This window comes from Heliangelus exortis, chromosome 1 (assembly GCF_036169615.1).
Source record: "Heliangelus exortis chromosome 1, bHelExo1.hap1, whole genome shotgun sequence".
Taxonomy (NCBI): Eukaryota; Metazoa; Chordata; class Aves; order Apodiformes; family Trochilidae; genus Heliangelus; species Heliangelus exortis.
In genome coordinates, this window is record NC_092422.1 from 177,157,680 (window position 1) to 177,172,353 (window position 14,674).

The 14,674-nt window shown below is 38.2% G+C and overlaps 1 protein-coding gene across 2 annotated transcripts; it reads right to left on the reverse strand.

Moving 5' to 3' along the window:
- Positions 1–235: 235 nt before the first annotated feature.
- ZNF800 (zinc finger protein 800) lies at positions 236–14,192 on the reverse strand. 2 transcript variants are annotated; one of them, XM_071733782.1, is made up of 6 exons: positions 14,072–14,192; positions 13,281–13,382; positions 10,997–11,092; positions 7,171–7,314; positions 3,093–4,854; positions 236–1,732 (listed from the first exon to the last, which is right to left on the reverse strand). In XM_071733782.1, exons 2-6 carry the CDS (start codon positions 13,339–13,341, stop codon positions 1,723–1,725), a joined length of 2,073 nt encoding a protein of 690 aa, XP_071589883.1. In that variant the 5' UTR covers positions 13,342–13,382; positions 14,072–14,192; the 3' UTR covers positions 236–1,722. The 2 variants fall into 2 exon arrangements, with proteins under 2 accessions (XP_071589883.1, XP_071589884.1); XM_071733783.1 differs by having other exon boundaries at positions 13,281–13,379; positions 14,072–14,160.
- Between the last annotated feature and the right edge of the window lie 482 nt (positions 14,193–14,674).

A 14,674-nucleotide genomic window follows, 5' to 3' on the forward strand; every position in this document is an offset into this window, starting at 1 on the left:
AAAAATAGAGCAAGGGTCAGCCATCAGTGTGGAGAAATTTTCACTCCACAAGTGCCAAACTTTTAATAACATAAAACCCAAAACATTTATTACAACAGAATATTACAAACAACTAGTTTCAGCAATCAAAGAGTAAAACTTTACAAAAATGCAAACATTGTCATTTCTGACTGTGGAGCAACAGATATTCAAGGTTTACAAACACAACATCTTTCTGTTTATGCACACTTAAAAGTGATTTCCAGTCTGCTTTATTTTCCATCCAATACAGTACATATATCCAAACAAAAGCATGTACATTCAATATCAAACATTTTGAGCAACAGCTGCAGTCCAGTTCCCATTCACAGTATTTTTAGTGCAATGCACTAACAGGGCCAAATATTTCTCTATCCATAAAAGTATCTTTACTCCTGATCCTGTGATCAACATTTTTAGATATATTTTATACAAAAAGTATATATGAACACGAGGCACCTCCCTAAGCAAGGGAGTGAACATATATAAAAACATGGTATTTCTTCTGATGTACAATACCTTTCCAATTGTAGCAATTTGACACAAATCACTAAACATTTTCTAAAAAGGTAAAAAAAAAACAAAAAACAACCAAAACAACCAAAACAAAAACCCCAAACCACTGATGCATGAAACCTGCCAAGAATTACATAATGGTAGGCATGCTACTGTTTTACCAAAATCTTGATTCAAAGGTTAAAAAAAAGTTATCTAAAACATATTCCAAATTATACAAAGTCAAGTGCTACCTAGAGTGGTCATTCATGATCTTGAGAGAAAAAATATTTTTAGTTTCTCCCATACTATCCTCCCTTTTTAATTCATATTTAATGAAATAAGCTAACATTATAAGTGGTTGTGCAGATTGTCTGTCTATAATACATCAGAAAATATTCACTACCTTCATATTAACATTAGTGTGTTGATCTTTCAAAAAAAAACAACAACAACAACAAAAACACCTGCAACTATCATTAAAGTGCTTGTGTATATATTTTTTTCTAATGGAAGAATAGAGGAATGTGGACATTCTCTTAAACTTCCAACATGTTTACAAAGTTTTCCTGTGAACCACATATGGAAAAAAGATGGAGATCTTTGAAGCAACCTAAGCACAGTGAAATTCAGAATGTCCCAGAACTGGGAAATTAGTCAACACGAACAAGCTGATGTTATGGCAAATACTAAAAATTAGTACAATTCAGCCAATATATACTACATTTTTTGCTCTTATACATTCATTTGTAATAAATTTTTAAACAGTATGTACGATAACATTTGCCAAAATAGGGTATCAGAAAAAAGTTAGAGCTGTTCATCAGTTACCACTACTGGGGAGGACCAGAATGCACGATGAGCTCTCTGAAAGTGATTTCCTAAACAAGGAACAAAAATCTTCCAAAGTTGCTGCTCATAAGCTTGCCTCTCTATTTTTTTTTTTTAATTTCAGAAGGTTTGTTCTATACTGTGTCAAACCTCAAATGCATAGAGATAACAGCTAATTTAGAAGCACATGTGCATTTCAGCTACTTCATTACTTTGGGAGGAGCCACTATCCTACAAGCAGTCAGAATGGTTATTTGTTTGATAAAAATTCAGCTTATGAAAATATTTCCTCCTTATAGTACCATTACCAAGATATCAGTGGTTTCAACAACAAACTAAAGTCTTTTTCATTCAAAGGAACTCCAGACTTTCTGAACATCACTTGAACCTATCGGAGGAGAAATAGGAATAAGTACTTTGAGTTAACCCATGTAATTGTTTTAAATTACAAAACATAAATAGTTTATAAGGATAAATTTTTAATTCTTGATCAAAATGCAAAAGTCACTTCTCCTCTTAGATTCAGCATAACTTAGGGTCCAGCTCAGCTTTTTTTTATGTTCTCTCCCACTCAGCCAAGATTTCTTAGGAATTCATGAAAGCATAAGATTACAATTTAAAATAGCTGGGTGGCACTTCACTATGAAAGCTGAACTCAAATCAAATTATATTCTGGGGAAAAACATTTCAGAGATGGAATACAGAACAAGGCACATTAATTGGTTTTCTTTTCACCAAACATGCTAGAAAGGTAATTATGAATAAGGTTGTTAAAAACTCTTAGGTATCACTACTGTCTCTCTTTATTAAGATTTTTTTGTACAATCCCCCAGGTCATCAGGCAGTCATTCTGAAATGCAAACTGACCACATACATAACTTCCTTTTTAAAAGGTTCTTTAAAAACAGACCATCTTTAACATGAAGACTACAGAAAACTGAGAAATTAGGAATACAACCACTCCAAGTGTAAAAAATTTCCCAGAGTACCATATAAGCAGAAGTTTAGAAAATTCATGGCCTTACAGGCTTAAAACAAAAATTCCTGAAGAAACTCAAACACTTGAAAAAATAAGTTAGCAGAAGACTCCAAACCCATGCTTACCATAAGCATTAAAAAGCAAATCCTAAATTTGATTATTTTAAAGGTGTTTGTAGGCACCTAACTTATACTGATTTTAAAATCAAATTACATTCCAAAAAACTGTTTTATGTCTTTTCATTGACAGGGCATAGGCAATAAACGTTTAAAAAAGCAAAAAAAAAAAAATGCACACAATAATTCCAATGAGTTCATAGATTTTTTTCTGTCAACAGCTTTTACTGTAGCACCTTTAGTATTTCTTCAACAGGGTCACAGAAAAGTTAATTAACAGGTTATGTTATTCAAATCAAAGTATGGTTAATTTTTAAAAATTACTATTTTAGAAATGTATGGATATTAGTTTGATCACAATAAATGCCTAAAAAGTTTAAAGAGTTGACTCAGTACAGCTTAATCTGCATTCTATTCCAACGTGCTACAACGACAAATTTGGAAATTAACTTTTCCAAAACACTAAAAACAAAGTTTAATAAACAAATTTGACATCTACCTTAGTATTTAAGCTGCTAAACCACAGAACCTATGGAAAAATATGTTTTCGGCAATAAATCAACAACAGCAAATGAAAGGTGATGGTTTTGTTTTGTTTTCTTAAAAAAATAAAAATAAAAAAAGACAACGTAACACTTTTTCTTTTTCCTCACCAGACAACAGCTTTAGATCTTGTACTTCTGCCTTTGGTTTTATTTTCTTCAGGTGAATGAGATACATTTGCTTTGTGGGTTTTCTTATGATGTTCCAGAAAAGCTTTTCTGGCAAACGCTTTCCCACATTTATTGCATCGGTGCAGAGAGAAGTTTTTTGTTACTTTTACTTCAATGCCAACATCAGCTCCTTCATACTTTTTATTGGGAGAATTAGAGGTGACATCCTGTTTTGAAGCAATCTGTTTTGTTTCATCCCTCTGAGGGCCTCTTTTTGTCACCTTGTTTAGAACAAGATCAATTGGCTTTTTTATTGCTCTGATTTCTAAACTTGCAGTTATTTTCCCAAGGTAGCGTGGAGATTTTTTATGAACTACAGTTATATGCCTTATCACATCACGTTTGCGGCGTGTTTCGTAAGAGCAGAGTGGACACCTGTAGTATTTAACATAAATGTTATTTCCATCTGTGTGTAGCTCAATGTGTTTTGTCAAGTTCTGTTTAGAAGTAAATTGGCGTTTACAGAGTTTACAGTAAAGCTGCTTGAAGTCAAAGCCAGCTGAAAGTTTTGGCTTCCTGGTTTTTTGCTGGCCACCTGCAGCAGATGCATTGGTTGATTTAGAGGTTGATTTAGCTGTTGATTTACAGGTTGATTTAGCGGTTGATTTAGAAGTTGATTTAGGGTTTTCAGGGTCCTGTTTAACTTTATTTTTCTGTGCTGACGGTGTGCTTTTTTTCTCATTTGAATGATTTGTTCCTTTTAATTCATTCTGTGGAGAAAGGGCAATGGAAGGGGGTGAAGGTTCTACAGAATCTGCTGGTTCAACTTTTACTTTTATTTCAGTGCCATTGGCAGTATTATTGGGTCCTTTCTCTCTTTTAGAGTTCTTTCCAGAAAGAGTTATCTTGTGAACAATTTGCATGTGCCTTTTCAGCATTATTTGTGAACTATATTTTCTTTTACACAGAAGGCATTTGCATGCAGTTAAATTGTATTCAGCCTTTGAAGACGACTTTTGTTTTCGGGTCTTAAAAGATTTTTTAGCAGAAGCTGTATCCAAGAACAAAGGTTGCCCAGGCTTTGTAGCTATATCAGGAGTAATGGAATCCCTTCTTAATCCTCTATGAACTTCATCAAAATGCCTCCTTACGTTGGCTTTTGTAGCAAATGATTTATAACACACAGGACAACTTCTACCTAATGTTACAAGAACATTCTTATTCCGTCCTTTCGCAATGCACTGGTTTGGTTTCTTTTTTGTTTCTATGTATTTCTTGAGCTCTTCCATCTTTTTTTTGTGCACTTTTCGAATGTGCCGGCGTACACTGCGTCTGGAATGAAATTCTTTCCTACAAAGGCAACATATCAGCTGGTGCCCAAAATCAGAATTATCCAGAGAGTCCAACTCAGGATTTACAGCTGGAGGCTGTTCTTCAGGAGGAGGTATCACCTTGTTCATCACAGGATCAGCAGGAGGCAATTCTACAGTCTCCCCAGCTAGGACTGAGGCTGGAGCTGCAACAGTCTTGGTTTGCTCAGTGCTGGGTTCCTGTGTCTGTACTGGGGCTTGATCAGGGGTATTACTGCTTTCTAGGTTCTCATCTGGGCTATCAGTCCTTGAGACATATTGAAATACAGCATTCTGATTAGTCTCTATAGGTTCCAATTTAATTACATATTCTTGCTTATCTACCCTTGGGTAGATTGCTTCCAGGAGGTCATTTATGGCTTGACTCTGTTTATCATGTATATCCGGGAGATCTGTGAAAAGAGACAAAGGTATTTTTTCATTATTTGATAACTTCAAATTATTTACATTCCAAAGTATCTTTTTATCACTCTGTCAATTTATTCAAATTTGAACAAATCCCGTATTTGTACTATTTTTCTGACAATATTACTTAGAGATTTTGAGTAATCATTTTTATTACATGAGTACACGGGACTTTTTTATTAAAGGCCAATGGTGGAACTACATCCTTCTAGTGTGCTAATGTGAAAGTGATCTAAACTGAAAATTAGTTTGCCTGGAATTAACCTGTTCTTAAAATCTGTATCAGTTGCAAAAATAATGGCATACAATGGAGGCTGTCCTGTAAGCAAGAAACTAAGCCCCAAGTACCATTAGAAACTGATTTTCATACTGCTGGAAACAGATGTTCTCATCACAGAAGCCTAATTCTGGAAACAAGCTCTTCTCTGAGAATTCTGAACTGTCCTTAAGAAAGAATTAAACATCTGTGTAACCTGAGCACTGCAAAAAGGTATAAGTAGATTAAGAGAGAACTTAACTTCTGGGGTAGGGAAAGCCTTTAGTAATGCCAAAGCAGTAATAGGCTCAGTGACACAGTACGATAGTAAATGCTAAGGACAGGAAAAATTCGGGGGAAAAAAACTGTACTCGTTTCTCCTGAGCCAAATTACTTCAAGAAAGAATAACTTCACTGAGGTTCACCAAAGGTTCATCCTGTGCTCTTTCCTGATAATGAGCTGAAGCAGACTTAAAAAGCAAGCAAGAAGGACACAAGGATTATCCTTGTTTGTCTGCTGCCAGTAAGTTTCTCCAGCTGAAGTTTGCCTTTAAGGTACTGTTTTAATACACCTGATTTCCAAAAAGTTTATTCAAATGTTTTTTTAGCATTTATATTTCTGGTTACCATAATATTAAGCAGTTTTTCTATTTTGAGAAACTGAGATGATACAGTTCAAAATTATCCAATGATTTGAAGATGTGATTCCTGGCAGCAGTTAATGGGCAACCCACACCTGGTCAGCACTGCTCCTTCCACACTACCAGCAATATATGAAAAGATTGTCAGCACAAGAACTATGACATTTTGTTGCTTGGTACCCCATCTTTTAACACTGAATTTTTAACACCTTTTGCAGTCAGTTTCAAATGGGATTACCTATACAATTTTTATCAAGGGTAAAAAGTCCTTCCCATTTTATAGCACCTTTTCAGACCATTTAATGAGTACACTAACATCTAAAAACATCAAGAGAGAATAGGTTTTGGAATTTTTCAGCATAAGGATGCTGAATTTCATTCCTTTCTCTTCTTCAGTATTTTTTATTGCATTTATTGAAAAAGCCACATCCCTTTATTCAATAGTCAGATTCAATTTTATATAAAACTCAAGAATTTTTACTGGTTTGTTCAGACTACATAGTTGTATTCTCTTCATTTCCACCCATCTTAGTGAACAGTGGGGGAAGCCAGCCAGCCAATTAAACATCAGGAGAGTAAAGAATTCCTGTTCAGCACGTTATTCTTATGTTGCTCAGAAGCTTTTACATCCAAGTCAGATGCACCTACAGCCTTTCCTTGGAACTCCAACTCACCCCTTTTCACAAAGAAGCTCCAAAACTCTCTGCAACTAGCCAACCACATTCATTTAAGGAAGGTGTCAGTTCCAATTTTTTCACCACCTCCTCCACAGCACTAGCTGGTACAATGTAGGAAAGGAATCATCTACATAAATCTGCTGGTTCCTGATTTTTGAAATATTGAGGCAGGATGGCATTAATCAAGAAAGAAAAACCCTTTTTGAACCCATGTTGATATAGTGAAAAAATGAAGATAATTGATTCCCAAGTATAGGGGAAGATTATGGATACTGATCCAAGTCACTCTATAGGACCCAGCTGAAGTCTATCAGGGTTATGCTGATTTAACAGTGAAAAGCCTTGTTAGATCCACACTTTTCTATGAGATTCCTTTCCTAGTACTTCTGTACCCTTTCCAGTATCTTACACAGTAAAGAGGGAAAGATGGGAAAGAAAAAGGGGAATATGGAATAAAACAATTAAAGTGACATTCTTCATTCAAAGGCAGAACATATAAACTAGCTATCAAGTAGTGACATTGGCACAGGTCTCAACTATTAATGCATATTAAGTCATTGCTGTAGCTTCTTTACTACCATAAAAGTGAGCTACCCGTGTTACTACTGAAATTTAATTCCACTTCTTTTTTAGCATTGTGTTTCTGCTGGGTTTGTATAAAGAGTATAAAAAAAATAGTTTCTCAACTTCAAGATAGCTTTACTAAATATTTCAATTAGTAAGACTTACTATCATCCATCTGGAGACTTGGAGGACAATAGAACTTTTTATGAGTAATTAAATTTGGTAATCCTCTGAAGAGACTTCGGCATAATTTACACTCAAAAATGGTGTCCACATCTTTTAACAAGATATGTTTAAGTTGTTTAGTTCCTGCAATAAAAGAAACATTACACTCAAGGAAGGTTTTCTGTTCATCTTTTAATTCACATTATCCCATGATAGTGGAAACACTTTAAAACATGACGATTAAAACCACATTTTATCTGGTTTTAATGCTATTTCATTGTAAAGACTAATGGCTAACATTAGGCAGGAGCCCATATTACAGTATATGGTTACTGCAATGCAATTGCCAACAGAAAAGAATAAGCACCTAGAGCTTTTTTTGATTTTTTTAAGTTCATCCAACAAGTGCAAGGAAAGCAAGATATATATAGCTATATCACATAAAAACAGCACCCAGTAAGGCAAAAATATTAGAGCATATAATAAAGCAAAGAGAATAACAGTTCAAGAAATGCTACTGCATCTAGATATCTGACCTAAGATCAAGATGCTTAGGAAAAAAAGTAGAACTGTAGACATATTTTCAGCGTGCTGAAAGGCAAATACATACAATTTGTCAGAAACTTTTCTATTAAATCAAAGGCAATAAGAGAAAACGTGTAGGTTTTCCAGACTATTATACATTGTATATTCAAAAACAAAAAACCAAACCAAAACAAAAAAAACCCAAAACCAACAACCCACAAAAATAGAGTTTGCTTTGGCACTGTTGATGTATTCCAACCCCTGTCTTGCTTAAACATCTAAAGGATTCAGAATTTAAGTTATACTTCAGACCCACTCCTTCACTTCTCATGAGATGAAAACTATGAATGTCATGTCTACAGTTAGCAATGGACTACTGAATGATTAATACTTACCCACTCTAAGTTGGAAAAAAACCCTAGCTAACCAAATTCAGCTAATTTTTTTATCTAGATTATTTTTTACCATGGCATAAGTCAAAATGAATCAAAATCAGACCAACAAGCAAAAATATAATGAAACTGAACTAAGAAAAAATAATACCATGCAAACTATGCAACATCATCAAGACATCCTTCAAGCTCCAACAGATGTTCAAATTTTCTGTCATCACAAACACTCCTCTTAAGAATCGCTTTTAAAAATCAGACTTGGAGATGCTCTGCAGAACTGTTTCCCAAATAAAACTCTTTCAAATCTTAGTAATTTTGTAACAACTACTGGTTCTTCAATACAAATGGGCCCTACCAAGACAGTTTTTCATTTCTTGGTGTAATAGTAGTACTATAAAATTTTTACAACTAAGTTTTAGGAAAGCACAGTGTCTTCTCACATTTCAGCCACTGCTTATGAATGAAACTTAACTACCTGAGGCTACCATCCAGTTTATGTTCTCCTGCCTTTCCCAAGTTGTAACCCTAGCCTTCTGTGTTTTCCTCTCACTACTCTCTCCTCAAGGGTTACTAACTTCATCTTAATCTGGCCTCCATTTTTACAAACAGGCTACAAACATTTAGATTAATGGAAAACTCCATTTTTAATAATAGTACACAGTTCCCCCAAAAGCAAATTGTCTACTTAGATCTCACTAACCAATACCTGAGTTTTTGCATATAAAGGAAATCACTGATCACTGACAAAAACCCAGCTGAACAAACTGAAGATGCTGCATGTAGATAAAATTCTGGTAAGATATCAAACTGTAACTCAGACAAAAGGCCTTTAGTTTAGTGACAGCACACAATAAACAAAAATGTGGCCATGCTGTTGATGATCCCAGCCACACACCCCTCTCTGAAACAACAGAAAAAAAATAATCTAATTCACTATTTCACAGTCAAGAGACAGAAAGGTCCCTCATTCTCTCTCTGTTATACTGATAGTTCCATCTTTTTCAATACAACACTGAAATGTTTTGTCTAATCTAAATTATTTGGCTTAAGAATTCCTGTGTGAAATTGAAGGATTTATGACATTCTGGAGATCAGACTAGATGACATGGTAGTCACCCTGGCTTCACACCTTCCTTAAACAACCACAAAGCTTTTCATCGATGGGAATAAAAAAAATTGACTGGTCCTTTTGAATTAAATTGTAGACCTTTATGGACTTTTAGAACCAGCAAATAAGTTTAAACCATGCACTGGTTTGTGGACATGGAAGGCAGAGAAAAGAACACGCATATCTGCATCTCTCACCAGCTGTGTATTATGGCAGCACACAGCCTTCTGCCAGCATATGCTGCCTCCAGCTTACTGAAGCGTTTTCAGCTTCATAGTTACATTTAATCAGGAAGGTGATACTTTGTGAAATTCTGCTAATATTTGCAAATGATGAAGGTAGAATAACATCTGTGTCACAGAATCCGTGGTTATCACAGAACATTGGTTATCACAAATAGCGCTCTGGCAGAAATACCAGAATTTAAGCCTTTAGCAAGAAAAAACCAAAAAAATAAACCTAGATTCAAATTCTTCTGTTATTCTTAACACTATGGATGGCAGAAGCTTCAGCTAAAACCACTTATGTAACCATACTCTGGATTTAATCTCTATTTTTTCACTACAAGAAAAATCGTTTCTTCCCATAACAAAATGTTGCTTATTCAAAACTAACCAGTAAAATCTTGGTCCAATTCCTTCTGCCTTCTGCCCCATTTGTAACCTATCAATTTAACACCTGTCAGTGAAAACAGGGCCTGTACGGATAGGACAAGGGGTAATGGTTGTAAACTCTAAGAGGGTAGATTTAGACCAGATATTAGGAAGACATTTTTTATAATGGGTATTGAAACACTGAACAGGTTGCCCAGAGAGATGGCAGAAACCCCATCCCTATTCAAGGTCAAGTTTGATAGGGCTCTGAGCAACTTGGCAATGTCTCTGCTCATTGCCAGGGGTGCTGAACTAGATGAGCTTTAAAGGTCCCTTCCAAACAGTCCAGATACAAAGTACTTGCAACTGGTTTGTGCTACTACCTGTAGAGATTCCACTAATCTGCTTCAAACAGAGGAAACTTTTCACATACCCAAGGCAAATTCATGCAAGCAAACTGTTTATAAAAAAAGTCTTCCTTCTCATTACAAGTTGTTTGAATGCAAGAAGAACATAAACTTAATATTCTACATTCTACAAGATTCATCTTGGACATGTATCCGGTTAGAGAGCAGCAATGATATATATATATATAAATATATATGTGAAATGTTCCATGGATAAAACAGTTGTGGAAAAATCTAGAAACATCTAGGTAGTAGCATTAAATATACCGCTTTAAGTTTTGTAATAAGTGCTGTGTTCTTGCATCAAGGGTTGTGAAAATAAAATATTTGGTTTGCCATATAAGAAATGCAGAAACCTCTACACAAAAAAATATTCAAGGTTTCAGTCATCCCTGGCATGCTTACCCAAATGCTCTGTTACTCTTAGGTTCTTTGCTATGTACTGCAACTCCAGAAACTAATCAGGAAACAAAAGTCACATGATAAAGCAATACTAAAAGTTAAAAGTAAACACTAAATTCTCATGATCTCAGGAGTTTTAAGATTAACTCATTATCAGCAGCAGGTGGGGTGACAAAGCAGAAAAACAAATTGATTTTTTATGTTTTTGAAGGATGACAATACAGCAGGAGCTGTATCTTCCTTACTCCACAGGAAAACCCTTATTAAAAGAACCAGCACCTAATACCAAAAACCTAAAACATGTCAAAGCCAAGTGCTGGGTTTTTTTTAATATATTGCATACACGTAACTTTTATAACAAGGCAATAAACTTCTTAGGAGCCAGGCATAGTTTCATACCTGATCGAAAACACTCAATGATTTGCTGAATACCAGATTTTGATGTTTGCAGAGGCTGCTGTAATAATGGAGGATCACCAGGTTCCAAGAGATGCACTGAAATACAAAAAAAGGATAATAACCTATCAGAGAACACTGAGATGAAGTTTATTAAGTTATGGATCTTGTGGACATGCAGTAAACTAGTTAAAAATAAAGACCAGGGCTACAGTAAAGTTGTCTTACTCAAAAGTTTTCACTGACACCAGATTACAAAACAGCCCATAATGGATTTTCCAGCCATAATACCTCTAAGAGTTTGCTGTCATTCAGATTATTTAAAGAAAATACTCAAAGCTATGTGTACCAAGCACAAAAATATATAAATATACAAAAGAAAACTGACTCATTAGAAATTCTACCAATTAAATAAATTCCTCAGAACTATCTACTTGACTCCCATCGTTCAAACCAAAACAGATGTACAAAAAAAATTACCAAATTACTTCACAGCTTACCATGTTATTTTGATATTGAATACACTCCTAAGCACTGAATCCAAATCTAAAGTACCAATGGTCAGGAAAAAAAAAGCACAAATTATATATACCAAAACTACCCACTATACTATTTTGTAACCAGTAGAACCACATTCAAGAAATGCTCCTGTGTCAAGCAAACTGCTGAAGTAACACCTTATTTCTGAAGTTTAATTCCACATTATCTTTGCAAAATCTATTGAAATTTAAACATTTACTGATCAGAATGATTATCAGTTAAATATGCAGTACTTATGCATATGAAAATAACATCCTATTGCTGTACATGCATAAGGCAATAAAGCTTTGCCCAGAGACAAAACCAAATTTAAATTAATAAGAGCACTTGGTAGCAAAACCATTAGTTAGGTCTTCCTGTTGATTTCTCGTTGACAAAATAACCAGCTTTGTAGTACATAAATTGTTTCCTGTCTTATCCATTTGATTTGGCATTTAACCCCACTGTAAGGTTTGCATTTCTAAACTAAGCACTGAACATATTCATGGAAATTATTTTTAATACAGAGCAGTAGAGCTACAGTATAAACTACATAGAGATACTAAATGCAAACAGATCAAACACATTTTGACACTGTTCTAAAAGACATAAGGTTATAAATAAATTCAAGCTGAAAAGAACATCAGAAAGAGAAACAGCCCAAGAAAAGAATGATAGAAGGAACACTCCACCCAACTACGCTGGCCCCATAATATACTATTATACATACAAGCACATAACAACCATTACAAATCAGCTAATCGTTTGGGGATCTCTAGCACAATGACATATTGTATTCTACTAGCCTATGCCCTATTCTTCAAAATAGTATATTTTGGTTTGCATACTGCCTCTAATATGCATGTGCAACACCCACTGACATCAAGAGGAGTGACATACACGAAGCAGACAACACATCACTGTTATTTGTAAGACAAGAAAAGTATTTTAGCCTTTCTAAAACTTTATAACAACTCAAATCCATTTCATCTTAAACACAAAGAAATGTTTCTACTAGCTGAACATTACCTACTCCCAAACTACATTTAATTAAAGGAACATTATCAAAGTTGCCATGCTCATGTTTTCAACTCCTAATTCCCCAGGCTGATTCCTTTCTTTTCAAAACAGAAGCAAAAGTATCTAAATAACAAACACTACAATACAGCAACAAGAAAGGAACCATATTTCATGTTAGGCTACCAATTATAACAATTGCAGAACAATTACAAAAAAATCTTGAAAGCTGGCTGAACCTTCAAAGTATGCATTATACTTTCCACTGATGGCATCTTCCATGGAATGCAAATAAACATTTTAGGATATTTTAGGACGTGGGGTTTTTTTCCTTCTCTGAAAACAAGACTTTTCAGTTCATCAGAGCCCACAAGAGGAGATGTAAAGGAAAAACATAAATAGTGAATACAAGAGATTGCCAAAAACATGTTTGGAAAAAAGTGAAAGTATTATGCTTTCTGGAAACAAAAAGACCAGTGGTTTTACATAACTTCTTGCCTTCCTCTGCTCACTGCATACAGTTGCTGTTTGGTGCATTCTGCAACCATTGAGAAATTCTTGAAATAATTCTAAAATGACAGCTCATGACAAAAGAAACAAACCAAAATGCAAACGTTTCCAAATAAAATTAATGATCTTTATTTATCCAAAACTGTCACTAACGGTGCACATCTGCAACATCACAGCAGTTTCCTCAAGCTTTTAAAGAAGGAAATAAGTAAAACGGCCGAAGCATCACACACCACTGTACCTTGCTCACAGCACCCATGGTGATGGTGGTCAGTCTGACAACACTTGTCCCTTAGAGGCATTTTCCGCGTACTTTCCTTCTACATCCAGCTGCTGGGTTCTGCTGAAATAAGCAATTTAACTGTCACCCCCGAAGAACGGGCTGCTAGAGCAGCGCCAAGCTCACACGCCCACTTCCTCCAGGGGCCCCGCCGGGGCAGGCCGGGAGTCAGCGGCACCCTCCGCGCAGGAGAAAGTTTCCATTGTTTACCGCAGGTCTCACAACGCCCTCTGCAACGGCCGCTGCGCCGGGCCCGCCCGCACCGCTCCGCTGCCTCCCTCCCGCAGGGCCCCGCCACCCAGCGCGGCCCGGCCCGCCGCCACCTGCGCCTCGGCCGGTGGAGGAGAAGCCCCAGCCTCCGCCAGCCCAGCCCAGCCCAGCCGCCCGGCCCCTCGCCCCCTCAGCGGGCGGCTCCCGCCACCCCGCTCTCCCGCCGCCCCTCGCCGCGCTCCGTCTCCCCCTCCCAGCCCTCCTCCCGTAGCCCCACCGCCGGGACGCCGTCCCTCAGCTCCCAAGGGACCGGGGGGAAAAGCTACGTCCCCAAGAGCCAGCGGCCTTAGCCCTCCCGCCTCCGGGCCGGCCGCCCCCCGCGGCGCCGCCGGAGCAGCCGCCAGAGACGGTCGCGCCCGCCGCCCCGCCACGCGCGAGCCTGGGCAGGGAGGGGCGAGCGTCCGGCAGGTGACAGCGGGCGCTGAACGCCGCCGTCGGGAGAAGAAGGGAGCGACGGAGGGGAGGGCGCGGCGAGCCCCTACCTGGGAGCGGACAGACAGCTTCCCCCTCCCCGAATAAAACTTTATTCTCCCCTGTCCCGCCAGAGCGGCGGCCGCTGACCCCGGAGCCGGATGGGCACAGGGGCAGGAAGTGACTGCGGCCGTGGCGGCGAGGGGCCCCGCACTGCGCAGGCGCCTCTCCCGCCGCTCCTCCCGCCCGGGCAGCACAGGTGCCGGGCCGGGGCACGCGGCGGCCGTTGGGGGGCCCAGCCCAGTCCGGCCCGGCCCGGCCCAGTCCAGCTCGGCTGGAGAGGTGACGGCGGACTACGGCGGGGCGGCGCGGTTGGGCCGTCCCGCTCCAGGGGAGCCGCAGGGACAGCCTGAGGCGAACCGGCTCGCTGCGGGGGTTAAACTGCCGCGGGGAGGCCTGGGCGGGCGGCGGGAACCGGCGTCTTCCTTGTTCCCTACGGGATGAAAGGGCCGCCGCTGATCTGTGCGCACGACGGCGATGTCCGGGGCCGCTCTGAGGGCACCGGTGCCCGGACACCCGTGGGAGTCTGGGCTGCTTTATTACAGTTCGAAAAAAACAAACCAAAACCCAAGAAACTAATCACCAATCGTTCTTGTAAATTCACCATGATAAAG